Source organism: Heptranchias perlo, chromosome 1 (assembly GCF_035084215.1).
Source record: "Heptranchias perlo isolate sHepPer1 chromosome 1, sHepPer1.hap1, whole genome shotgun sequence".
In the NCBI taxonomy this organism is placed as follows: domain Eukaryota; kingdom Metazoa; phylum Chordata; class Chondrichthyes; order Hexanchiformes; family Hexanchidae; genus Heptranchias; species Heptranchias perlo.
In genome coordinates, this window is record NC_090325.1 from 58,743,038 (window position 1) to 58,770,779 (window position 27,742).

The 27,742-nt window shown below is 43.2% G+C and overlaps 1 protein-coding gene across 1 annotated transcript in view; it reads left to right on the top strand.

Annotated features, from left to right (window-relative positions):
* Nucleotides 1-27,742, top strand: part of LOC137329941 (NAD(P) transhydrogenase, mitochondrial-like) — a 139,065-nt gene that overhangs the window by 91,063 nt on the left and 20,260 nt on the right. The window contains exons 14-19 of the mRNA XM_067994498.1: nt 452-647; nt 1,496-1,729; nt 10,241-10,401; nt 11,632-11,811; nt 16,308-16,467; nt 25,876-25,957. Of these exons, the coding sequence (XP_067850599.1) occupies nt 452-647; nt 1,496-1,729; nt 10,241-10,401; nt 11,632-11,811; nt 16,308-16,467; nt 25,876-25,957 (1,013 nt within the window). The remainder of the gene's footprint in view (nt 1-451; nt 648-1,495; nt 1,730-10,240; nt 10,402-11,631; nt 11,812-16,307; nt 16,468-25,875; nt 25,958-27,742) is intronic.

Below are 27,742 nucleotides of genomic sequence, written 5' to 3' on the forward strand. Positions count from 1 at the left end.
TGCTCAAACATGTGTGGGGGAGGGTGCTTGGGGGGTGGGGGGTGAGGGTGTTAGTTCTATTCCTGTATATTAATAGATTGAATTATATGCATTGACATTGAGGGAAAATATTTTATAACTTAAATGTAGTTCTTTAATAGTTTTACTTGGAAGACCCTGAAGCTGATATATTTTATGACGTGTTACATAGTGACACAATAATCCTGGAAACAACCAGATCTTATTTTGTACTTTAGGAGTATTTGGTGTTCTTATTGGTGTTTGTGGGACCCTGCTGTGCACACATTGGCTCCATGTTTGCCTACAAAACAACAATGCCTACACTTCAAAAATACTTTGGCAATAGAATGCTTTGGGACATTCTGAGCATGTGAAAGGTGCTCTATAAATGCAAATCTTCCTTTACATGATGTTATAAACTGCATTAATGATGTGAATTATTATTCATCAGATGATGTATCTTGGATCAGGCCTGTGCTGTGTTGGAGCTTTGGCTGGACTGTCCACTCAAAAAACTGCTCGTCTTGGCAACGCTTTGGGAATGATTGGTGTGGCTGGAGGCATTGCTGCTACACTCGGAGGCCTTAAACCTTCTCCTGAACTGTTGGCTCAGATGTCTGGTGCAATGGCTGTTGGTGGCACTATTGGTGAGTTTGCACGTCTGGGATAGGGGAGACGAGAAAGGATTTTTTTTTTCACTTTCTGCTTTAAAATGATTTCCCTTTTCAATAAATAATATTGTTTGGCAAGTGAGAAAGAGGGAAATGACAGACAAGCCCGACCACATGCTTGATGTACAGCACCATGGAGAATAAGTGAGCAATGATGAGCACTCTGTCCTCATCTTCACTCTTTCATTGAGGTTTTGTTTTCCTGAATCTAACCAGATATGGTCTGTTGTAGTTCCTTGACACCCTTATTTTTTTCCTCCCACATCTCCTGACTATAGACTTTAGGGCAGTTCACCAACCAAATGAGCATGTTGCTGCTACATTTGTGCTGCCTCGACGATAACTGTTGCTGCTCCCACCAATTTCACAGGATCATTTATGCTTAACTAAAATGAAAAGTAAAGCTTAAAATCTGCCCAAACTACAGCCAGCTCTCCTAAATCTTCTATCGCTTGGTCCATCTTTCTCCTATGCGCAGATCCTTGAGCAGTTTTATTATGTTGAAGGCGCTGTACTAATGTTTGTGGTGATGGCGGGCGTTGTTAAAAACTGCCGAAGTCCTTAAATGAGTAGAAAAGTTATTGAAATTATAATAGACGCCATGATGCATGAATAGACAAGTGCAGCTTCATGATGAATCCTTCATGGTTTAGGCAAAAAAAGTGTGTTTTTTTTGAGTAAAATAATTTACTTATCACAGCAATGTAAGGCATGAAGAGTGAATGAAGGGATAAAATTATTGGAGTAGCCCATAAACGGAACTTGTTCTTATCCAGACTGCTTATTTTGATGGAAATTTAATGTATTTCTAAAATTTTCTACAGGACTGGGCATTGCCAGGCATATCCAGATCTCGGACCTCCCCCAGCTGGTAGCTGCCTTCCACAGTCTGGTCGGTTTAGCTGCCGTGCTTACCTGTGTGGCTGAGTACATGGTGGAATATCCTCACTTCGCTACAGACTCTGCAGCCAACCTTACCAAGATCATAGCCTACCTTGGCACCTACATAGGTGGAGTGACATTCAGCGGCTCTCTCGTCGCTTACGGCAAATTACAAGGTGAGTTTGGAGCCGTCTGTATTTTAAATATATATATAAAACCACCGGATCGTCCTTCAGAAGGCACATCTTCAGCATTCCTATGGCTTGTTCAATGACAGACCTAGTGGTGATGTGACTGTCGTTGTACCACTGCTGTGCCTCGCTGGCGGGCTTTCTCACAGATGTCATGAGCCATGTCTGCAGGTGGTATCCCTTGTCTCCAAGGAGCCAGCCCTTAAGTCTGCCTTGTGCATGGAAGAGGGCCGGGATGTTGGATTCATGCTAAATGAAGGAATCATGGCAGCTGCCAGCAAGTTTGGCACACACCTGCAGAAACCTCGTCCGGTGGTCGCAAACCAGCTGCGCATTGATTGAGTGATATCCCTTTTCGGTTGATGAACAGTCCTGGCTCATGTGCAGGTCCTCGAATTGCAACGTGTGTGGAATCAATTGCACCCTGTAACCGTGGGAAGTCAGCCAGAGAGTGGAAACCACTGCCCTCTCAGTCTGGCTGATGTCATTGCAGAGGAAGTTGACATAGTCGGATGCCCTGGCAAACAAGCCATCTGTGACCAGTCTTATACATTTATGCGCAGATGATTGAGAGACCCTGGAGATGTCACCGGTGGCGCCTTGGAAGGATCCGGAGTTCAAAGAAATTGAGGGCAGTGGTGACTTTAACTGCGACGAGCAATGCATGCCACCAGGCCCAGCCGGGAGCAGCTCTGCATGAAGGAGCCTGCAGATGTCTGCGATCACCTGGCGACTCAATCTGAGCCTGTGTAGGCACTGCTGCTCAGAGAGTTCCAGGAAGCTCAGCGTCTGCCTGTAGACACTCTCACATGGGTAGTGCCTCCTGCGATGTCAGCTCCTCTGTTGGTCCCCTCTCTGCTTTTCTGCAGGTCCTTGTGGCACACCTCTGTCTTGTGCACTTGCAACTCCCCAGAACTGCACGCCGTGCCTGCTGTGGATGGTGATGTGCCTCCTCCTCAGATGAACTGTGGAATAAATCCATTGCGCCCTCCCCAGCCTGATGATGTCAGTTTGAGGAGGTCCAAAATGTAGGTAAAAATGCCTGAACACAAGAATTCTCAGTGTGAACAAAGAAATTTCAGTCTAAACATAAAGAATTCCCAGCCAAAGGTTTGTCTGAGAGAACTGATTGCCCTGCTGCAAAATCTCACCTTTTGTTCACATGTCAATCACGGGTTTAAAGGTCCAAATAAGGGTCGGCTGCAATGCGCCTCCGTTTCCATTGCATGTTTCAGAGGCAATGGAGACACGTTTAGAAGTTAAAATGGTTTGTTAACCCAGTATACAAAAAGTTAATCGCCTTAAGTGGTTTAAATGCCTAAATTGGCCTTTTACATATCAGCCCCTCAGCTTTAAGTGCCGCCGGCACCTCCAGTATCAGAAGCAAGCGCACGTCCAAACGGGTCTGGGTCAAACCCAGAAGTGGGCACTTCCCACCCGTTGTTGGCGGTTAAAATTTATCCCTTTGTTTCCCCCCTCTCCCGATGGATCTGGTGGTTTGTTAACTGAATATGTCTGAAGTAAAAGATATAAGATAATTACTGGCTGTTGTTACAGACATCCTGGACAGAGGATGGACAGGAGAATATTCTTACAGATCAGGGATCCCTGTAAAGTGGGCACAATGTTAATCATGCGCAATTTCAACTACCAGACACTCACTGGGAAGACAACAGAGGACAGCCTAAGAGGTGATGCAGGATTAATTCCTCAGTTTGTCACAGCTAACGTGGTCATAGGCTATTCTGGATCTAACTTTTTTAGTAATTACCCCAGATGTGGCATGCAAAGTAGAAGAAGGGAAGCATCGAGGATCTAGTGATCATGATATCAGTAGAACTGAAATGTTCATGAAAGTGTTCAAAAAACTGAGAGTGACACCAAGATATTGGACTTTTAAAATAGCAGGCTTTGAAGAAGTGCGAAATTACATCGAGTTACTTCGAGTCTACAGCTCAGAAACTGGCCATTCGGCCCAACTGGTCCATGCCAGCATTTATGTGCCACATAAGCCTCCTTCCACCCCTCTCCATCTAACCTAATCAGCATACCCTTCTATTCCTTTTCTCCCTCATGTACTTATCTAGCTTCCCCTTAAATGTATCTATCCTATTTGCCTCAACTACTCCTTGTGGTAGCGCATTCCACGTTCTTACCACACTTTGGGTAAAGAAGTCTCTCCTGAATTCCCTGTTGGATTTATTAGTGACTATCTTATTTTTATGGCCCCTGGTTCTGGTCTCCCCCACAAGTGGAAACACTTTATCTATGTCTAGCCTATCAAACCCCTTCATAATTTTGAAGACCTATGTCAGGTTACCCCTCAGCCTTGTCTTTTCTAGAGAGGTTCCTATGTCCTATGTTCCTATAAAAAGGAGCCCAGCCTGCTCAGCCTTTCCTGATAAGGATATCCTCTCAGTTCTGGTATCATCCTTGTGAATCTTTTTTGCACCTTCTCCATCCTTTCTATAATATGGAGACCAGAACAGTGCAGAATACTCCAAGTGTGGTCTAACCAAGGTTCTATACACGTTTAACATAACCTCTCTACTTTTCAATTCTATCTCTGTGTTTAAAAAAAGGTTAATTGGAATAAAATAATAATAGTTGGGAGATCTACAGAAGAAAATGCTGGTTCAAATCCACATGCCTGATCTCAAAATGCAGCAATGGATGCAATTTTTTGAATTTGTATGATGTTGCCCATGGCAGCATATTTCTCAAGTGACCTCATTTTATGGGCTTATTCCTAATGTGACCTGGTATCCCAACTTTGGAGCAGCATTCTCAGTTTTTAAAATGCCACTCCATGTTCTTGAGCTCCAGCATGTTTTTGTGCACAAACATGTTGCCCTACAAGACATTGCTGGAACAACTGACCATTGCTATCCACAGACGCCCTGCTGTGCATTAGGATGCAAATGGTTTTGTGCAAGTATAGTCCTGTGCAAGAAACTGCTGAAACAGTTTTAACTTCTATGACTACTGCATCTCTACCATGAGCACTGGGTGGCGAGGCGTGGGCGAGATTGTTGAGGAACAAACTTAACTGCAAGTTGAGCCACTGATAGATGTGACAAAGACAGGGACAATGCAGCAACAAGCAGGTAACTGCTGTCAGATAGGAAGCTGTTTATAGCTCAGGCCGGAGCTACTACCAGGTATTTATCGAGGTCTGGCACTGATTTTTACCCTTCCATCAGTTTGTAATTTGGAATATACTTTCTGTATTTATTTAAAATCAAGTAGTTTGATTATTTACTTCTGTGGTTATCTGATCTATAACATTGTCCAGAATGAATTGGCACGTTTTGTTTGTATGAAATTGGAAAACTTGAATTGATTAACGCTTCCACTTTAAACTTTCAGTTGATTTATTAATCGTGAGAATTTGCTTATTCAAGCATTACCATTATATAGATAGAGATATTTCTTTTACCCTCTGTAAAACTTTATTTCATCAAACTCTGCTGCTTGTATGCTAACTCACACCAAGTCCCACTCGTCCACCACCCCTGTCCTCATTGAGTTACATTGGCTGCTGGTGCCCCAGCACCTCAAATTTAAAATTCTCATCCTTGTGTTTAAATCTCTCCATGACCTTATCCCTGTAACCTCCTCCAGCCCTACACGCCTCTCCCCGAACACCCCAAACACCCTGTTCCTCTGACTTTGGCCTCTTGTGCATTCCCTCTTCCTTTGCCCCATCATTGTTGGCCATGCCTTCAGATGCCTAAGCCCCATGCTCTGGAATTCCCTCCCTAAACCGCTCTGCCTCCACCTCCACCTCCACCTCCTGCTTCTCCTTTAAGACCCTCCTTAAAACCCACCTCTTTGAATAAGCTTTTGGGCACCCCTCCTGCTATCTCCTTTGGCATAGTGCCCATCTTTTTTTAATCCTCTATGAAGTGCTTTGGGATGTTTTCCCATGTTAAAAGCATTATATAAATGCAATTTATTTTGTTATTTAACAATAGCCAATAAATACTTCTCTCTCTCTGGATGTATGCAGCAAAACTCTTTTGTTGATATCTTAACCATGTTAATTAAAAGTGATGTGAAATTATTGATTAATTCAACTGTTCAATGGAAACCAAGAATATCACTTTCAAGGGACTGCTGCTCTGAGAATATGGAATGTACTCCTTGTTTGAATCAATCTCAGCTGGGCAGTCCTTAAAGGGAAGAAAGGTAAATGGAGGTTGGGGTGTTCTTGCATAACTAACGTTTTTGGCAGATATTTCTCAATAAAGTATTGGTGCATGCTATTTGGGTAGAGAAAATGAAATGGGAAAAGTTTTTAATATCCTGCCCCACTCAGACATACTCTCTCCCTTTTTTCTGTCGTGCTGTCTTCCTCCACACCCCTCACTCCATCTATTTATCTGTTGATGTTTTGATTCTAAGTCTGAAAGTACCACATCTAAGATTACTACATTATGTACCCAATTCATTGTATGTTTGTTACCCACTCATGTAAACAAAGAATATGTAGCCTGAGAGACCTGTGATTTTTGATAATAATTAGTTAAAGGAGACTTTTATCTCTTTTCTCAGGGATGTTGATATGGATTTTCACAAGTGTAAAGCTTTAATTTAGTTTAGTCAGCTCTCCCACCTGGTCCTCATTTCTTTCTGAAGAAGAATATTCCTGTGGTGTGAACTGTTAATTGCTTATGAAATGCACACCTGAGAAAAATATGTATTAAAGTAACACACTCGTTACTGTATAAACAATGGCACACTTTGTGCTAAATTATAATTTTCTTCCAGTATCGAAAAGAATAGTAGCTTATTTTAAAAGCAGCTTTGTACAACTTTCAGAGAATAATCTCTGCGACACGTGCAGCAACAGAGATGAAAAGGAAAAATGTGAATCTAAAATAAAATGGACATATCAAAGAAAAAGATAGGTATAAGGTCCTTCGTCAGAATTTGTGAAGGGTCGTACAGTGACTGACCTGTTCCGATAGAGGGTTCCATCCAAATGTTAACCTGTACTTTTCCTTCAGACGCTAATCAAATGTTTTTTTTGTTACTTACTGAAATTTGATTAATGGGTCTAAATTCTTTGAATCAGCACCCTATTTATGAAATGGCCGATCTGTGACCGTGTTTACTCTTGAATGTTATGTGTCTGAAAGTTTTTAACTTGAAGAAACGTACACCTGCAGGTCTAACAAAGTATTCATAATTAGTCATCTTTTAGAATTGTTAAACATAACTTTTACTTTCTCAGAGGGACAAGTCTGTTTTTTGTTTTCTTTTTCATCTCTAATAAATACTAAAATGGCAATATACCAGAGTTTATAGGGACATGTACTGCCAATAAAAGTCTGTAGAGATCTTTATGCATATTATGAAGTAAATTACAATTATAAAAGGTTTTAAAAGCTAGCTTTTTAACTCTTCATTTTTCCCCTCAGTGCACCCCCCACTGCCTTATATTGACAAAAATAAAAATAAATAAATGCTTGAAATCTGAAATAAAAACAAAGTGCTGGAAATACACAGCAGGTCGATCAGCACCTGAAAGAGAAAGATACGTTGCATAGGAACAGGAATAGGCCTATCAGTCCACCCCGGGACTGTTCCACCATTTAGTTAGATCATGGCTCATCTCTTTACCCACGTTTGTTCCGTATCCCTTGACACCCTTACCTAACAAAAATCTCAGTCTAAAAGTGTCAGTTGACCAGCATCCACAGCCTTTTGGGGGAGAGTTCCAGATTTCCATTACCCTTTGTGTGAAAAAGTGCTTCCTTGATTTCATTCCTAAATGGCCTAGCTCTAATTTTAAGGTTATACCCCCTTGATCTGGATTCTCCCACCAGAAAAAATAGTTTCTCTGTATCTACCCTATCAAATCCCTTTATTCGAATCACCTAGATTAGACCACTCTTTAACCTTCTAAACTCAAGGGAATATAAACCAATTTTATGCAACCTATCATAATTTAACCCTTTAAGTCCTTGTCTCATTCTGGTCAACCTGCGCCAATGTATCTTTCCTGAGGTTCAGTGACCAAAATTGAATGCAGTACTCCAGATGGGGTCTGACCACAGTTCTGCACAACTGAAGTATCACTTCCACACTTTTGAATTCCAACCCCCTTGGGATAAAGGCCAACATTCCTCTAGCCTTTCTGATTACTTTTTGTACCTGTGCACTAGCTTTAAGTGATTTGTGTATACAGACACCTAAATCCCTTTGCTCCTCCATAGCTCCCAGTCTCTCACCATTGAGAAAATATTCTGATTTGTGTTTCTCAGATCCAAAGTGGATGACCTCACACTTCCTCACATTGAACTCCATCTGCCATAGTTTTGCCCACTCACTTAGACTGTCTATCTCCCATGCACATAACCTCCTGTGCCTCCAAACTTAGTGTCATCTGCAAACTTGGATATACAACTCTATTCCTTTATCCAAGTCATTAATATATATGGTGAAAAGCTGAGGCCCCATTTTGAATGTGGATGAAACATTAATGTTTGAGACATCAGATACTGGCTCTTCGCCTCTGGCACCTGAGTTCAAATCTAACAGCATCTAGCTATTTCTTAAATGAATCTAATGCCCTGACCTCAACTATCCTTTTTGCCATCCCATTCTAGCTGTTAATTACCACATTGTCTGCATAACTGCTGATGACATGGAAGCAGTTCATTGTATGAAAAGCACTTTGAATTGTTTCTGATATGAAACATAAAAAATAATCGCTTTCCTTTCTTTCTTTCCATCCTTCCTCTCATTCTCATTTCCTTACCTCTCTAAGATCCTCAACTGCCACCACCCACAGCACTGAGACTGCCCAGGTCGAAGTCACCAACGACATCCCTTGTAACTGCAATTTTGCTGCATTATCCTCTTTGACGTTTTGTGGTGTTAGTCATGGTCGACCACCCCATCCTGCTCCACTATCTCTCCTTTGTGGTCTACCTCCATGGCACCTCTCTTGCATGATTCCACTCCTACTTGTTCCAAATGTAGCCAGCATAACTCTTGCAATTATTTCCCCCAACCCCCAACACACGGTAACTCAGAGTGCCCCAAGATTCCGTCCTGTGTCTCATTTATGTGCTGTCCCATCATCCATAGGCATGGGAGTCAGCTTCCATCCAGTCAACATTCAGCTCTTATCTTTCTACCACCATGGTGTTGTCTGACTCCTTGTCCAACACAGATTTGTAGATACGCAAGAAATTTTTCCAACTCGATATTGGCTAGACCTAAGTCATCTTATTTGGCTCGGTGTCCTGTTTGACCCTGCGCTAAGTTTCAAACATCATATCTTATCCATCACCAAAACCACCTGTTACCACCTCTGCAGCATCACTCACCTTCATCCTTGCCCGTTGCTCACTGCTTCTACAACCCTCATCTGTGCATTCATTGTCTTCCACTCAACTTTACCAATGCTCTTCTCGTCGGCCTGCCAAGTACACTGCCAACCCTGCTGCCTGCATCTTATCCTGTACTAAGTCCCATTCCTCCGAACCTCTAATGTCTGCTAATACCCAATGCGTCGAACTTCTCATCCATGTTTACAAATACCACCTTGATCTTACCCATTCCTACCTCTGTAACCTCCTCAAGCCCTATGTGCCAATGTGTACCTCAGTTCCTCTGACAATGGCTTCTTGCACACCCATCTCTCTGATTCATCTTCAATGACGATCTTGGCCCTACTTTCTGGAACACTGTTCCTTAACCCCCTCCCCCTTGCTACCTCAGTCCCCAACTTTAAAAATCTCCTGACGACCTACTTGTTGCAGTCACCTCTCTCAACTCTTCTCCTACAACTGCTGGGTATCTGATTTTGCCTCTGAAGTGCCATGGGATGTTTTACTACATTGAAGGTGTATACAAACGTCAATTCTTGTTAATATCTAACCCATGCTATATCCAGTCTGAGTGTGGTTGATACTGATACTGGGTTCCTGAAATCGGAAGTGTTCCATATCCCTGCACTAACATCTCTAATCTAATGAGATTAAATGAGAGCCCAAAAGAAAAAATAAGAATTTTACTGGATATTATGTTACAGTATATGCACATGGTATTTGTGTCCATATGTATATAATATATAGTTTCATTGATGGGAATGGAGGTTTCACATAATTTGAATCTGGGTTTGAAAGTGTAGGAATTATTGGGGCAGTTTTAGCTGGCACCGTTTTCTAGTTACCAGTCCTGATCTGACACATCTTGGCAGATAACCCAGAAAAAAGATTACGGCCCACAATTCCTGACCTGTACTTCCAGAATGTATTTCTGCTTCCCAAGACTGCTGATGGGATGCCCCCTTTTTCAGAAACATGGCTTGCTTGATTTGCACTGTTGTTCAAGGATTATATACACTTTCCCCATATTACTACATGGTGTTAATTGACCTGATGGCATTGCTGTGAAGAACTGACAAGACAGGAGTTCTGCTGTTGCATCACAAAACGTAAGCTCTGGCACCAATCACTGCTTTTCTGCTTTTTACAGGTTTGTTGAATTCAGCTCCATTCCTCCTCCCTGGGAGACACTATCTGAATGCAGGCCTGCTGGCAGCCAGCGCTGGAGGAATAGTTCCATTTATGATTGATCCAAGCTATACAACTGGCATCGCCTGTTTGGGTTCAGTGTCTTCTCTTTCTGCGATTATGGTATGTAACAGGAAACAGTAAGTGAGTGACACTTGTAAGAACCTGAAAATAATTATTTGCAGACTCTGGTAATTTGGAGAGTTACAGTTGTCCTCTGTTTGGCCCATAATAGAAACATGCTTATTTGGAGTGATAGTTGCTCATTGTGATTTAACATTGTGGTGTATGGCATTCATTTTAAAGAATAAAAAGTGGGCAAATTTTCCTGCTTCTGAGCCTGGGATTATGGATCATCTGGGCTCAGTGAATACTGAAAATTGGGCAGGGAGGAGTGCAAATCCCCAACAGAGCCATTTAAATGAACAGATGGAAAATCGGACGGGCTCCATTAGTTTTGTACGCTCCTCCCTGCCCAGTTTTCCGGTGGGGAAAAGGGGGGAGGGGGATGCTTAAGACATCCGAGTTTGGGAGGGACTTCAGGGCTGGAGGAGGATAGGGGCAAGTCCATGAAAGGAATTAAACATGAGGATGAGAATGTTAAATTTGAGACTAATATAGGTCAGCAAGCACGGGTGATGGGCAAGCAGGACTTGGTGTGAGATAGGGTACGGGCACCAGAGTTCTGGAAGTCCCAAATCACATAGCTGAAACAGGCAGAAGAAGCCAAGAAAACGTGTAAAATACCATTTTTAATGTTGGTGCTGGAGCCCCGTTGGGCCTTTAATGCTGTGGAAAGATGCAGCAGCAAAATCCTTCCCTCCCTGCTGAGGCTGGCAACCCAGTTGTGCAGGGATTGGTGCAGACAATGACCAAAATATTTAAAATAACCTGATCCCGGGATTTCCGATGATCCTCGACGTTGGGTGGGCAGAAGTTCCACTCCATCCTGGATCCTGACTGTACTATTGTATTGACATAAATAATGTTCATGAGATTCATTTTGTGTTTCACTTGAATAGTAATGCTTAGTATGTGGCGTCAATCGAAGCATTTAAAATGAAAAACCGTGTAGGTCTTACTGTGTAGGTGCATACATTTAGATTTGTTTTCATGATTGACTGTGTTGTATTTTTTTTAAATTAACTTGGCGGTAAAATGATTGTACTTCAAGATATGTAAGGACTGGAGTTTCTTAAACTTTCAAAAGGAATGCTGTCTTCTCTAACCAAAAGCTTTGTATTTTTAAAAAGTTTTTGTTTTCCAGGCATAAAATTATGCTGCTTTCCACGTTGTGTATATGTGTTTTTTTAAGCAGTTATTTTGCACTCACCGCGTCTGTTTCTCCTTCAGGGTGTGACGTTGACAGCTGCTATTGGTGGTGCTGACATGCCTGTGGTCATCACCGTGCTGAACAGCTACTCTGGCTGGGCCCTGTGCGCTGAAGGGTTTCTGTTAAACAACAACCTGCTCACTATTGTTGGTGCCCTGATTGGCTCTTCTGGCGCCATCCTCTCCTACATCATGTGCGTGGTAAGGAATGCATTTTTAAAATTTATTTCCGCATACACTGCTCTCTCAAAGGGGACAGTAAATGGATTAGCTTGTGGAATACATTTAAATTTCACATTGATTTTCTTTAAATTTCTAATAGTAAGGTAACTCCCCAATTCTTGGTGGGTAAATGCACTTACACTGTCGCACTTGGTGGTACAGATCCCAGGTGCAATCCATAATCTGTGCTAAATTAACTGCTCTCAGCTAGGATGTCAATGGTGACACTGCAGTTGCTTTTACCTGTAGGTTCAGAGGAAGGAAATTAGCCTGTATTTAGTGACCCCTGCTGGAAAGTGTGTGTACAAGTATACAAGTATGTCGAATGAAATGATCAGGATTGGGAGTAAAGGTCCAATAGTTAGAATAGCGGGCTGATCACCATCCAGGTTCATCGATGTAGGTGACCAACAGAAGCGATCATGCTCTATAGAACCATACACCCAGGATGGGTATCTACTTTTCAGAAATGAGAGATAAGCAAAGAAAATTTGAGGGCAACAATTCTAATGGAAGAAGAATTATAGGAATAAGATAAGAGATCAGGACCGGAGCAGCATTACCAGAGCTGCCAGATTTTATACCAAGAAAACAACACTTTATTGATCCAAAATGGCAGCAAGGAGTATCGGAGACAGAGGCCTCGCTATTAACAGCCCCACGATGGGTGGGAGAGTGTCGGGGCGGGGGGTTAGATCATCAAATGCGCAAAACGCGACCCTAACCCATTGCTGCTTTTACGGTGCTGGATATCGGGGTGTCCGAGTGTACCACAGTGCAATTGGGAGCCCGATTTAAAATTCACTGCTGCTGCACGTGTTTCCCAGGGGTCGGGAAACTCGGCTGTGAAAGGGAGGTGGGAGCTGCCAGCTCCACAAGGTAAGTGCCTCTAAGAGCAGGAGTGCTCCCCATGGCCCCTCAAGGAAGCCTTTGGCCTCCCCCCTGCCGATTGCAGCCTCTCTGTACCCCGTCCCGATCACCGACCTCCCCCTCTCCAGCCTCGATGTCCTCTCTCCTCCTCGAGCCACAATGTCCGATCTTCTGCCGTGATCGCTGACCTTTCCCCCTCCTGATTGCCAGGGACCGTCCCCAAGGGTCCCCAGCTGTGTCCTCCTGCCGCTGGCGTTCCATCCTGCCCGCCAGCCAGGCTGTCAATCTGGCCGGCTGCCGGGCGGGAAACGGATCCAAAAATGATAATGGGGTCCCGCCGTTAAGTTCGGCCTTGCCGCGTTCTTCGGACATTTTCGGCCTCCCCGTATTGGAGCCAGAGTTTCACACAACACTTCTCTTGCAGGTGGAGTTCTCGCTCCCAGATAGTGCCATCATATGGACCTCTGTCCTTTCTGTGCAGAAGTGCGATCACAGAGTTGATCATTTGTTAACCCAGGGTTGTTGCAGAATGCATTTGGCCATGCAAAATTTTTCACTTCCCCTCTGACACACCAGTAAAATGTTAGTCATATTGTAAGGTTCAGATCTATTGATGTCATGAAAGTCCCCTTTTTCTGCCTGCTTTAAGATCTTAAGTGAAAGGAGTTTATGATATCAGCCTTGGCTTGGTCCTTTCATTCTTACCCCTCTCTAGGGACTTGAGCACATAATCAAGGCTGACACTTCAGTGTAGTGCTGAGGGAGTCGCTGCACTGTCAGAGGTGCCGTCTTTCAGATGAGATGTTAATTTGAGGCCTCGTCTACTTTCTCAAGTGGATGTAAAAGATCCCACGGCACTATTCGAAGAAGAAGATATTTATTCCTCATCCAAAATTACTAAAACAGATTATGTGGCCATTAATCCATTTGCTGTTTGTGGGATGTTGCTGTGTGTAAATTGGCTGCAGTGTTTCCTACATTACAACAGTGGGTACGCTGCAAAAGTACTTCATTAGCTGTGACATCCTGAGGTCATGAAAGACGCTATATAAATCCAAGTTCTTTCTTCTTTCTTTCAACCAAATTTTTAAAGGGGCCGAGTCCACAGTTTAATTTGGTACTAGGTTATAGGCTCACTGCTACCGTAGCTGCAATTTACCTTTTTCTGGGCACCACATATCTTCCTTGAATTTTCAGGCTGCTTTGATGTTAACATGATTGGCCTGTGCGTTTCAAGCATTTTCTGGTTTTATAGCTGATTTCCAGCAATCATTGGCTGCCATAACTTCCTCAGAAGTGCACTGGAAAACTTGCTTGTGCATTTAAACAGGGTTTTCACTGCACTTCTGGCAATGTTACGACGGTGGAGTGGGAGCAACTCCAAGGAAATTCCCAGTCATAGATTTCCTTTTTATAGTAGTCATTTTAGTGTTGTGGGGGGGGGGGGTGGTTAGAATTTTTTTTTGTGGCAGTTTATTCCTGTATCAGTATTTAGTCACAATGATTGAGGTAGAGGTGGGAGGGATGGTGGCCTCAATCAGACAACCACCAAGGATGGTAAGTGTAAGAGATTGAAATGATGCAGACTGATCTCCTTTTGAGTGTTGGGTTAAGGCATGACAGATAGAGGGACCTTTGAATCCAGCAGACAGCAAAGTTGCCCTGGGAATCCTCTATTCTAGCACGGAGTGCAAAACTTGGAAAAATGTTCCAATCTCCAGTACTGACATCCCTCCCTTTGGAAGTTACAAATCCCCCTCACGCCCCCCAGACAAACGATTGGGTCAGATGTTGTGCAGTAGAGTGGTAGGTTTTGGGTTTGTACCTGCACCCACAATTCCCCATAACAAGTTCTTGTTCCCAGCTGTGCTGTCAGAAAGAGATGCACAAACATTGGAGACAAGGCACTTCTGTATGGGAGGAAAGGGAAAATCTGAGACTGAGGCATTATCAACTGCAATTATACACCTGGCAACTGAATCAACGGCAGCATAAAGGAAAGGATGGAAACGATGGAATGGCGAATGTCATCGGGAGACAGAAAAGATAACGATCGAAAAAAGCATGAACTAAATATAAAGGAGAAAAGAACATTTCTTAATTTGTATTCTGAGAATAGACATTTGTTATTTCTGAATTCCAACCCCCTTGAGATAAAGGCCAACATTCCATTAACTGTTTTGATTAATTTTTGTAACTGTGCACTAGCTTTTAGTGATTTATTTAAGGAGTATTGATAAATTATGGCCTAGAGCTTCTGCTTCTCCTCTCTGCCTTCTTTCAACAGCCTCGGGTGTGTGCCGTCAGACTCTGATGAATTATCCACTTTGAGTTCTGCTAATTGTTTTCAGAACCAATTCCTTTCCTACAGTTAGCTCTATCAATTGTTCCATGTGCTCCTCTAGTACACCTATATTTATTTATATAGCACCTTTCACATCCTCAGGACGTTCCTTCATAGCCAATGAATTACTTTTTGAAGTTTAATCATTGTTGATATGAAGTCGTTATGTTCTGCCTCCACCGTCATTTGTAAAAACCAATGCAAAATGTTTATTTGCAGCGGTTCAAGAAGGCGGCTCGCCACCACTTCTCAAGGGAAATTAGGGATGAGCAATAAATGCTGGCCTTGCCATGAATGAATATTAAAAAAAATGTAATATCTACACCATACCTTCATCCACAATTAGACTCCTTTCCTCTTCCCTGAATGGTTCTACCCTCACTTTAACTATTCTTTTACGTTTTACTTGCTTATAGAAGTTCTATTTCCTTTTATATTATCTGATAGTCTTTTTCATATTCCGCTTTAGCTCTTCTAACCTCCAATTCCTCTCTACTACACTTTCTATATTCTTTAATGTTGTTCACCCTTTATCACATGCCTCCATTTTAAGTTTCATGGGTATCACACACAGGCCTACTTAATTGACAGAGTTGAGACTACAACAACAGTTTTCAAAAATATAGTGCCTGTAACGTAATAAAACATTTCAAGGCGCTTTTTAAACTCGTTTGAAGAAAAGGATTCAGATGATAATCTGGATTTTGGAGCTTTAGAATTCTGCATGGTGAGAGGCTCCAGAAAACTAACCATTGTACCTTTTGCTAAATTGTTAAATCGTCTCAGAAATGTGCATTATTTTATCATTTAAATGTCAACGTTTTACAAATCTGTGTGCAATCTTAATTGATTTAGATGAGAAGAGTGTTCCTGCAGTATGATCGGATTCTAAGTTCTGAAAATAGAAACATTTTATTGCTTCCACCTCCTTTTGCGTTTTGTTAATTTAAAAAGATGTTACTTTCCCCCTTCAAAAAAAAATCTGGAAATATTTTTTTTCTGACCAGTTTTCGGCAAATTATTGCTGAAGATGTACATTATGTTGCAGTTATGCAAAATCGCCACAGGGAGGCGTGCTACTGTTGCTACATTTACTTACAGGCAGCTCTTCCTCTTTTTAAAGTTTCTGTTATGTCATCTATTTTGTTCTCCACAAAATCCTTGTACAACTACAAAGTAAATTCCTGTGGTAATGAAACAACAAAAAAGGAAATGAAACAAAAGTAAGAAAACTTATTAAATCAAAGTCTTTTATTTGTAGGCCATGAACCGCTCTCTAGTCAACGTAATCGTTGGTGGTTTTGGTACCTCATCTACTGGCATTGGTAAACCCATGGAAATCACTGGCACTCATACTGAAGTCAATGTGGACCAAACGGTCGAGATGATCAAAGAGGCCAATGATATCATCATCACTCCAGGTCAGTGTTTAGATGAGAAGTAAACTTATTTTTCTCATGATGTTTTAGCTGATCTCTAAAAGGAAACTTGGGATTTAGTGTTGGCTTGGGAGGTTCGCAATTCCTGCGGTCAATGACCGTGCTATTGGGTGACCTTTTATGGCTGTCATTCTTGCTTTGTGTAGAAATACCATGTGAAACTGTACACGAGGCCTTTCCAAATGTCACTTAATTTATTTTGGATAAAGTTCCACATGACGTTAACGATGTAGGATTTGGCCCATTTCCTTTTTTGTTAGTCTGAATCCCTTCAAAAGGCATTTATGAATAAAAAAATGTAAGCCGTTTTGATATTTAGTAAACATGTTCTTTTACAATAGCTGGAATTCAGCGCACATATATTTGCTGGGAACTTCCTTTGAGGTTCTCCCAATCAGCCGCCATAACCTCGGCGCCAACCCCATTTATCCATGCCTCCGGGTTTTCTGCCGATCCTCCGCTGAAGGTATGGCGGCCGATTGGGAGAATTCCCCAGGGAATTCCTGTCCATTGTGCATTAAAATACAAGGAGTTGGGGTGGGGAAACCAGCAGCAGCTATGCAAACCGTTTAAGTATTGTAAAATCTTTTATTAATCCATGTTGACGGGTAGCCCAGTAACATATACTAGAGCATTACATTCTATACTGGGAGATCCAACTTTAAATCCAAGGCTCAACTGATGTTTACAATCCAATTGTTCTCCCCGGTGTCCTGGCCAACATTTATCGCTCAAAAACATCATTAAAACAGATTATCTGGTCATTACCACATTGCTGTTTGAGGGACCTTGCTGTGCGCAAATTGACTGCCAGGTTTCCAATGTTACAACAGTGACTACACTTCAAAAAGTACTTCATTGGCTGTAAGGCGCTTTGGAACATCCTGAGGTCGTGAAAGGCACTATAGAAATGTACAAATTTCTTTTTCAATTTCTTGTAGAGGTCTTAGTTTGCTAGTTTTAACCAATTCATCCAGCTTATAAATGGGAAAATTGGTTGGGATACCTTTCCTGCATCACTTCAGCTCACTAACCAAGGATTAGCAGATGTCTAGTTGATGAGAAGCAATTTTAAGTACACTTCGATGCAACACTGGACGTATAACTTGGGAGTCAAGTTGGTGATCTGACGGCAAACCCCATAATGGGAAGAGGTGTAAGACCACCTTCAGGAGGTCATCTTGCACTGCTTGGGGTTCGTACTGGCTGCAGTGTAATGGAAGTCTGGTGCAATCTCCAAGTTTGGAAAGTTCACAGATGATTCTAAAACTTTATTTCCAATGCAATTAATAACAGAGAGTCAATCGTCTTGCTGGCTCTCCCCTAACATGAAAATCTAATCAGCATGTGGAAGAGTGTGAGTGGAGTTTTACGTATGTACAAGTATGTAAGCCAGAACTCCAACGTCTATGGGTAAAAAGCAACATTAGCCAGCGGTGTAATTTGAATCTGAGACTCTCATCTTGTATAACTGGCCCCAAAGCTGTTCTTGGTCAGAGATCCATCACCTTTCTATTGTAGCTGAAGAGGACAGTGTGAACTAGCTGCATAGAGTTAAAACATTCGAGGGAGGGATAACAAAAAATATGCATTAATCCCAAACTTTAATTGTACACATTCCGTTGTTTATAGGAAATTTGTAAAATGTTTGGAGTATTGTTTTCAGTGTTGTAGATAAGCAGAGGGACATGTAGGTGAGTGAATAATCTGAACTGGATGGTGAAGAGTGCTGATATACTCACTTATGAAGTTTAAATGATTGGGGAAAATGATAAGCAGCTATACTTTAGATGTGACCAGGTATCCTCTGTTTGTAGCGGCACACCATTTGAAGTTCAGCTTGGGGTTAGATAATGAGTTGTTGATTATGAAATGTCGTAAGGACCACTTGTGACTCAAATGTTCCTACAGATTTCATAGGTTTGGTCTTCAGTTCGGTTAAGCAACCTTTCTTGCTGTATTGATCGTTTAACCCATTATATTGTTAACCTTTATGCGTCTTAAGAACATACCAAGCAAAGGCCAATTGTCCAACCCGCTGCGAATGCACCTACTTCCTTCCGGTTTAACTGGGGCCGGTTGGAGGGTGGGCGAGTAACCTGCTCTCGAGAGGCAGGTCCGTCATTTAAATATGTTAATGAGGCTGACTGCCTCAGACTTTAGCAGCCATTTAGATTTATCAGCTGTGGGCCGGGTTTCCCAGTACTTGGGAAAACCAGTAGCTGAAGGGAAGCGAGAACTGCTGGATTCAGCAGGTCAGTGCTTTTTATAGCGCTGCTTGTGGGCCAGGAGGAGCAGGAGCGCATCTCCCCGACCCCCCAAGCAAATTCGCCTTGATCAGTCTCCCTCCCCGCGATCCGCCGCCGCCTTCCCGCAATCTCCTGACATCCCCCCCCCCCCCCCCCAACGGCGATCCGATTTCTCCCTCCCCACGATTTCTCCCTCCCCACGATTTCTCCCTCCCCACGATTTCTCCCTCCCCACGATTTCTCCCTCCCCACGATTTCTCCCTCCCCACGATTTCTCCCTCCCTCTTCTCCGGTCCCTGGCTGCAGCCTTCTAGCACAGACCTTCCTGCCCGACAGCCAACCAGCCTCTCAATCTAGTGGGCTGCTGGCCGGGAAGCGGAGACAAAAAATTAAAATAAGTTCCCGCCGTTAAATTTGGCAGGGCCTCCGCGTTCCCTGTATTTCTGGGTTTCCCGACCACTACAAGTCCCCCTGCTCCCTCCCCGCCTCCCCATAAATATCAAGGCCTTTCTTTTTGCTCAAAATAGAGTGATGGACTATAAAATACTACTGCACTTTTAATTCAGTCTTTGAGTTTGTCTAGTATGTTATAATTGGATAGCCATGTGGTGTAGGATAGAATACTGGAGCCTGGTTTTTAGTTGTTTCCTAGCCTTTATTCACAGAGAGCCCCCTTTACACACACACTACACTCTAGCTAAGCTTTCCGATAAAAAGGATACAAGAGAGTCCCCAATTGATACCCACCACCTGAATACAATTAACACTAATTGATAGAAATCATACAATTAACATAGTATATGTGTTCAATTGTTTTTCAGGTCTTTACCCCCTGTCGGTCGTGAACTTCTAAGTATGCCTTATGTATATGCCTTGCCCTCAAATGCTTGCCTAGTTGAAGGAGTAGAAGCAGCAGGTGGCTGTTTAGCCATCGTAACTGGCCTCCCAACATCCACTCTCCATAAATTGATTTTTGGCTGGTTTTTCTTTTTGCATTCCCGCCAACTAAAAATTGTGTTGCACAAGATTGTGTGTAACTGCTGATTTATCAAAATTTGGAAATAATTGTTTTGCCTCCATACGATCTTATTGCAGTCTTGGAATGCCGTAGAGTATCATATCAGATCTTGTTAGTGAATAATCTAACATGATATAATACAGTTGTGTATTTACAATAGAAACTAACTTCTGGAGCAGACAAATGAATAAGCACTAATCTACTCTTTTACAGATAGCTTTTAGCTACAGGAGTTAGCTGGTCTACCTTTTCCTGTGAAATTTCCAACTGGCTCAGCGACCTGCTGATAACTCAATGAACAGATCCAGCCACTTAAATACCCTATCGCTGGTTGTCTTGGCTTTTTGCAATCTTTCATAGCTGGCACTTGGATTCAAAATAATTGGCTACCATGCATTTAACCAAACAAATCTGTGTTTGTTCAAAGTTAGCTTCATTCCTCTTCCCTCGAGCACACAGCATGAAAGTCAGTTTGAAATGACCATGCAATATAAATATTGAAAATAAACTTGGTACAGGGATCTGAACTGCAGTTGTGTTTTTTAAACCACTTATACAGAGTGACTGAATATAAAGCAACACCAGCAAGCAACTAAACTAGACAAAAAGACCTACGGCTCAAATTTAATTCCGAGCCAGTTTTGAGTGGATGAGCAACGGTGAGTTAAGAAACAAGTAAGTTGCGGGATCGGGTCCTCGCGATCGGGGGTTGGCGAGATTGCAGCAGGAGAAGCCTAAGCTTTCGTTGTGGGGCGTGGAGGAGCAGTCCTGCTCCTTCTGGCTCCACAAGGAAAGAATTAAAAAACATACTCTTTTTGGGCATCTTGTCCCAATTCTATTGCTCGCTGGGTTGACCTGGTGGGAAGTGTGCTGCAGCTTCCCACTTAGGCCGCCTGGTAGAAATAGTAGTCAGGTCCCGGTGATTTCAGTGGGACCCGATACGCATCAGCGTATACCATCCACAGGATGCACTGCAGCAACTCGCCAAGGCTTCTTCGACAGCACCTCCCAAACCCGCGACCTCTACCATCTAGAAGGACAAGGGCAGCAGGCACATGGGAACAACACCACCTGCACGTTCCCCTCCAAGTCACACATCATCCCGATTTGGAAATATATCGCCGTTCCTTCATTGTCGCTGGGTCAAAATTCTGGAACTCCCTACCTACAGCACTGTGGGAGAACCGTCACCACACGGACTGCAGCGGTTCAAGAAGGTGGCTCACCACCATCTTCTCAAGGGCAATTAGGGATGTGCAATAAATGCTGGCCTTGCCAGAGGCGCCCATATCCCATGAACGAGTTAAAAAAAAAAGTTAAAAAGGACACCCGCCTACTTTGGGCGGGAGTCCTTGCTACCTTCTCAAGATTGCAGGTGAAAATCAGATCCTGTCTGCCCCCAGTGGTGGAAGTCACAGGGTGAAGAATGGCTGAACATGTGAGAGAGCATGCACCAAGATTCTCTGATAATGCACTGGAGGCCTTGGTGCAAGAGGTGGAGAGAAGGTGGGACATCCTGAATCTGAGGGGGTGGGGTGCAGGAGGCCCTCCAGACATATGCTCAAGAGGCAGTGAGAGGAAGTAACCGAAGAGGTCAATGCCAGGAGCATAGCTCCAAGAACATGGATGCAGTGGAGGAAGAAGTTCAGTGATCTGACACGAGTTGTCAAGGTGGGTGAGTTCAATCTTCAAATGGCATATCCTACCAACTGCATCACTAGCCTCATCCACTGCTCAATTCACTACACCCCCATCACCCACCTACCAACCATCTCTATCAATCAGTACTCAACCCTTCAATTCATATGATTTACCTTACCCTCACACACTTAGCACTGTTGCAAGCCTCACACCCACAACTCACAGCTGACACACACAGTGGCAGCTATTCAACCATGGGCGCTACATGGCCCAATTTAACCCCTTATAACTCAATGGTTTGGTTATGAGGGGAAATCAAACTGCAGTAAAACTGTAAAAGGATCAGAATTCTAGACCTCATAAAGCATCACACTTTGACATAATTGATTGATTCCTGGGATGAGAGGATTGTCCTATGAGGACAGATTGTGTAGAATGGGCTTATATTCTCTGGAGTTTAGAAGAGTGAGAGGTGATCTCATTGCAATGTATAAAATTTTTAGAGGGCTTGACAGGGTAGATGCTGAGAAGCTGTTTCCTTTGGCTGGAGAGTCAAGAACTAGGGGGCATAGTCTCAGGATAAGGGGTCGGCCATTTAGGACCGAGATGAGGAGGAATTTCTTCACTCAGAGGGTTGTGAATCTTTGGATTTCTGTATCCCAGAAGGCTGTGGATGCTCACTCGTTGAGTATATTCAAGACTGAGATTGATAGATTTTTCAACACTAAGGGAATCAAACGATATGGGGATATTGCAGGCAAGTGGAGTTGAGGTAGAAGATCAGCCATGACCTTGAATGGCAGAGCAGGCTCGAGGGGCCATATAGCCTACTCCTGCTCCTATTTCTTATGCTCTTGTGTTCTTATAATGCACTCTGAATTGATACTTTTAGCAGGGCTAGTAAAATTGCTCCAAAACATCTATTCACCTGGTGCAAACAGAATTATTCCAGTTTTTGGCACTACTTTCTTGCACTTCCACGCCAAAACATTGTTCACCTTTACTCCGTGTCCCCCCTTCCGCTATTAAGAGCTAGTCCATGCCTTGAAGATTTGACTTCTCTAATGCCCCCTAGTTGGACTTCCTGCCTCATCGCTACACAGGCTTCACCTCATATGAAATGCTGTAGACTACGTTATCACCTGCATACTCCCACCTCCCTCTATTTTCTAAGCTCCACTGGTTCCTGCTGCCCCATCATGTCGATCTAAAAATTCTTACTCTTATTTTCAGATCTCTTTGTGTGCTTCCTCACCCCTGCTTCGTGATCTTCTCTTGTCTTAACATCCCTGTATGTGCCCTCTGCTCTAACACCAGACTCCTCACCCCCTCATTCTCTTCATTCCATCATTGGCAGCCGCTCATTCAGCCATCACACTGCTGCTCTCTGAAGCACGATATGGTTCTCCTTGCCTGGCCACTCACTTCCTGATTTAAAAACCCTCCTCTAAACCTTCCTCTCGAGCAGCCTTCAGTTTCCCATCTTAATAGACTTGTTAGCAAAATTGAAGCCCATGGGTTTAAAGGGGCAGTGGCTGCGTGGATACGAAATTGGCTAAGAGACAGAAAGCAGAGAGTAGTGGTTTACGGTTGTTTTTCAGACTGGAACGAAGTGTACAGTGGTGTTACTCAGGGTTTGGTGTTGGGACCAATTCTCTTCTTGATATATATTAATGACCTGGACTTGGGTATGGAGGGTATAATTTCAAAGTTTGCAGATAACACAAAACTCGGAAATGTAGTAAACGGTGAGGAGGATACTAACGGGAAAAGCTCTCCAGTGGCTGGAGTCATACCTAGCGCAAAGGAAGATGGTAGTGGTTGTTGGAGGCCAATCATCTCAGCCTCAGGACACTGCTGCAGGAGTTCCTCAGGGCAGTGTCCTAGGCCCAACCATCTTCAGCTGCTTCATCAATGGCCTTCCCTTCATCATAAGGTCAGAAATGGGGATGTTCACTGATGATTGCACAGTGTTCAGTTCCATTCGCAACCCCTCAGATAATGAAACAGTCCATGCCCGCATGCAGCAAGACCTGGACAACATCCAGGCTTGGGCTGATAAGTGGCAAGTAACATTTGTGCCAGACAAGTGCCAGGCAATGACCATCTCCAACAAGAGAGAGTCTAAACATCTCCCCTTGACATTCAACGGCATTACCATTGCCAAATCCTCCACCATCAACATTCTGGTGGTCACCATTGACTAGAAACTTAACTGGACCAGCCACATAAATACTGTGGCTACAAGAGCAGGTCAGAGGCTGGGTATTCTGTGGCGAGTGACTCACCTCCTGACTCCCCAAAGCCTTTCCACCAACTACAAGGCGCAAGTCAGGAGTGTGATGGAATACTCTCCACTTGCCTGGATGAGTGCAGCTCCAACAACACTCAAGAAGCTGGACACCATCCAGGACAAAGCAGCCCGCTTGATTGGCACCCCGTTCACCCCCTAAACCTTCACTTTCTTCACCGCCGGTGCACCATGGCCGCAATGTGTACCATCCACAGGATGCACTGCAGCAACTCACCAAGACTTCTTTGACAGCACCTCCCAAACCCGCGACCTCTACCACCTAGAAGGACAAGGGCAGCAGGCACATGGGAACAACACCACCTGCACGTTCCCCTCCAGGTCACACACCATCCCGACTTGGAAATATATCGCCGTTCCTTCATCGTCGCTGGGTCAAAATCCTGGAACTCCCTACCTAACAGCACTGTGGGAGAACCTTCACCACACGGACTGCAGCGGTTCAAGAAGGCAGCTCACCACCACCTTCTCAAGGGCAATTAGGGATGGGCAATAAATGCTGGCATTGCCAGCGACACCCATATCCCATGAACAAATGAAAAAAATAGCTTCAGGAGGACATCGACAGACTGATGAAATGGGCAGACACATGGCAGATAAAATTTAACACCGAGAAATGTGAAGTGATTCATTTTGGTAGGAAGAATGAGGAGAGACAATATAAACTAAATGGTACAATTTTAAAGGGGGTGCAGGAACAGAGAGACCTGAGGGTGTACGTACTCAAGTCTTTGAATATGGCAGGACAAGTTGAGAAGGCTGTTAAAAAGGCATATGGGATCCTTGGCTTTATAAATAGAGGCATAGAGTACAAAAGCAAGGAAGTTATGCTAAACCTTTATAAAACACTATGTGGAGAGACTAGAGAAACTGGGGTTGTTCTCCTTAGAGCCGAAAAGGTTAAGGGGAGATTTGATAGAGGTGTTCAAAATCTGAAAGGTTTTGATAGAATAAATAAGGAGAAACTGTTTCCAGTGGCAGAAGGGACAGTAACCAGAGGACACAGATTTAAGGTAATTGGCAAAAGAGCCAGAGGCGAGATGAGGAAATTTTTTTTTACGCTGCAAATTGTTCTGATCTGGAATGCACTGCCTGAAAGGGTGGTGAAAGCAAATTCAATAATAACTTTCAAAAGGGACTTGGATAAATACTTGAAGGGGAAAAATTTGCAGGGTTACGGGCAAAGAGCAGGAGAATGGGACTAATTGGATAGCTCTTTCAAAGAGCCGGCACAGGCACGATGGGCCTCCTTCTGTGCTGTATCATTCTATGATTCTGTGATCTTAACCACTCCATTTTGTTTCTTTCCATTTCCGCATGCTCAGTGTCCAATGTATTTTTCTTCCTTATTGAACAGTGCTTTGAGATATCTTTCAGTTCATGAGGAGCGCTATCTAACTGAATGATGGTGATCCTTGACAGTTTCCTCTGATTCAAATGACCCTCCTAGTTTAGTATCATCTGCAAATTTGACCTATTTACATTGCATTTCTGTATCTAAGTTGGTAATGCAGATTATGACCCCTATGACCGATCCCTGGGGCACTCGCTCCCACTCCCTTCACCTTGACATTACTTCTCTAATAAATACCTACTGCTTTTTTTCCTTCACCCAGTTGCTTATCTGCAACCTTTGAATTCTGACTGTTTGCAGTTTCGGTAGTCGCCTTTCATAAGAAACCTTATCAAAGATCTTTTTGAAAGTGTCTACTTGGGATTATCACTTCCTCAGAAAAGAGGTTGGTCAGGCAGGATCATCCCCTTCTGAAGCCATGTTGCCTGTTAGTTACTGGATTGTTCACATACAGACAGTTTTATAGTTTGTTCCTGGTGATAGACACCATTATTTTACCAGATATTAATGTGAGACTGAAGAAAGAGATGGGAAGCAAAAAAAATGAAGATCAGTCAGATGCAATACATCTACCAAATGTATACTTACCGTATAATTCTAAAGCTTCATCAAGATTAAACAATGGTTCTGTTATGAATATATACTTACTAATTAATACACCAGAACTTCATTAGCTGTTTAATTATGTTGCCTTTAAGACTACAATTCTTGAAGTTAAGCCCTGAGTGAAAATGAAATTGAAATTGTGGAATAATACCCAGGTGAAGGATTCTGTTACAATATTTTGTGAACTTGTGACTTTTTATACCTTTTGCAGGATATGGTCTTTGTGTTGCTAAGGCTCAGTACCCCATTGCTGAACTCGTCAAAATGCTAATAAACCAAGGAAAGAATGTCCGGTAGGTACCCTCCAGAATACCTTTGACTTGTGGGTTTAGCTGTGTAATCACTTCCTGGGCTCCAGGTTTCAATCCACATGTATGTAGCAGGCAGCACAATATATTTTTGATTTATTTTTGTTGGGGATGGGGATGGACAACATTGTGTGTAAGTATCATAGTATCTCATAGTGGGTACAGCACAGGAGGTGACCATTTGGCCCATCGTGCCCGTGGCGGCTCTTTGAAAGATTTATCCAATTAGTCCCACTCCCCTGCTCTTTCTCCGTAGTCCTGTAGTTTTTTTCCCCTTCAAGTATTTATCTAATTCCCTTTTGAAAGTTACTATTGAATCTGCTTCCACCACCCTTTCAGGCAGTGCATTCCAGATCATAACAACTCGCTGCGTAAAAATGTTGAAATTTTGTGCTTGGCAATGAAATACATTTCCATTTTCTACACCTGGGGGCGAATTTCAATGGGGGTTCTCCTGGTCATCCCATAACTTCGGCAGAAGAGCCTCAGAAACACCGGAAAAACATAGTTTCTCTGGGATTTCCGTGGCTTTTCTGCCGAAGTTCACCCCCCTCAGTGGCCAGTCAAGTGGTGTTAGGTCACTTATAACACAGATCAGACTAAAACTGTACCTTAAAACAGTACAGTTTTGACATTGGTGGTTTAGTTGATATATTTTATGAGTGGCAATACACGATTGTGGATGTTGCCTAGTAAGATCAATAAGTGTGTAACTGTATTGTCAGGACGCTGAGCTATTCAGTGATAAACACAGTCTTAGGCTTAGTTGATATATAAAACTGCAACCAGCTCTTGTTATGTATTCAGAATCTACAGGGTTAATTTTGCAAGGTTCCATGTGGCACACTAGACAGGAATGTAGGGTGCTGAGTCGGCCCTACGGTGTTTTAACACAATCTCCAACCCACACTCCCTTCTGATGAAGGTCCACATCAGCAGCAGAGCCTTAGCAAAATGAACCCTTGTAAGTAATTTTCAGGTGAACCTTTTATAAAAAAAAAGAGCCTATTGCCTATTAGAGCAAGTCAGAATATCAGCTGTTTTATATTGATGGGAACATTATACCAAGTAATGTACAATGTATTGTAACATCTCTCTCTCTCTCTCTCTCTCTCTCTCGTGTTTTTTTCATTGTGTGCCTGTATCCTATTGTGTTCAAATCCCTTTCTCATTGTTTTGTCTCTTTCTGTAAGTCGCTGCACCACTCTGTCTCCTCTCTCTTCTGTGTGCTGTATGGCTCTTGCATGTGTTCTTTTACTGATATCCTCCATATCTGCCTCTTACCTTTTTAAGACCTGAGATATGCAGCAAGGTGGGAGGCAGTATTTAGTGAATTGAGTGGGGAGAGATACTGCAATGTGTGTCAGTGAGAAAGGTGGAGATCAAGCCTGGAGAATTGTGGGGGGCAGTTGGGAGTGGGGGTGGGTGGGTGGATACATGATGAAGCAGAGAATTTGGGTTATTGGGTGGGAGGCACTGGGTGGAGGAAGCTGGAGCTGGGATTCATCATAGGGGAGGGAATGTGGGAGGGCTGGGGTTTGGGAACACTTGGTGGGATTGTCTCATGAGACTTGGCAAGACATTTGTAGGGGGTGTAGCTGTGTTCTTGCAGCATTCACGGGTCAGTGGAGGTAATGGGCGTAGGGTACTCACTGTGTAGACTGTGTGGTCCGACAGTGCTTGAGAGGGGGAGGTGAAGAAGGCTGGTAGCCGGGCATACCTGGGAGGGTGGATGGGAAGAGTCATGGGAAGGGCCTGGAGCTTCGGAGG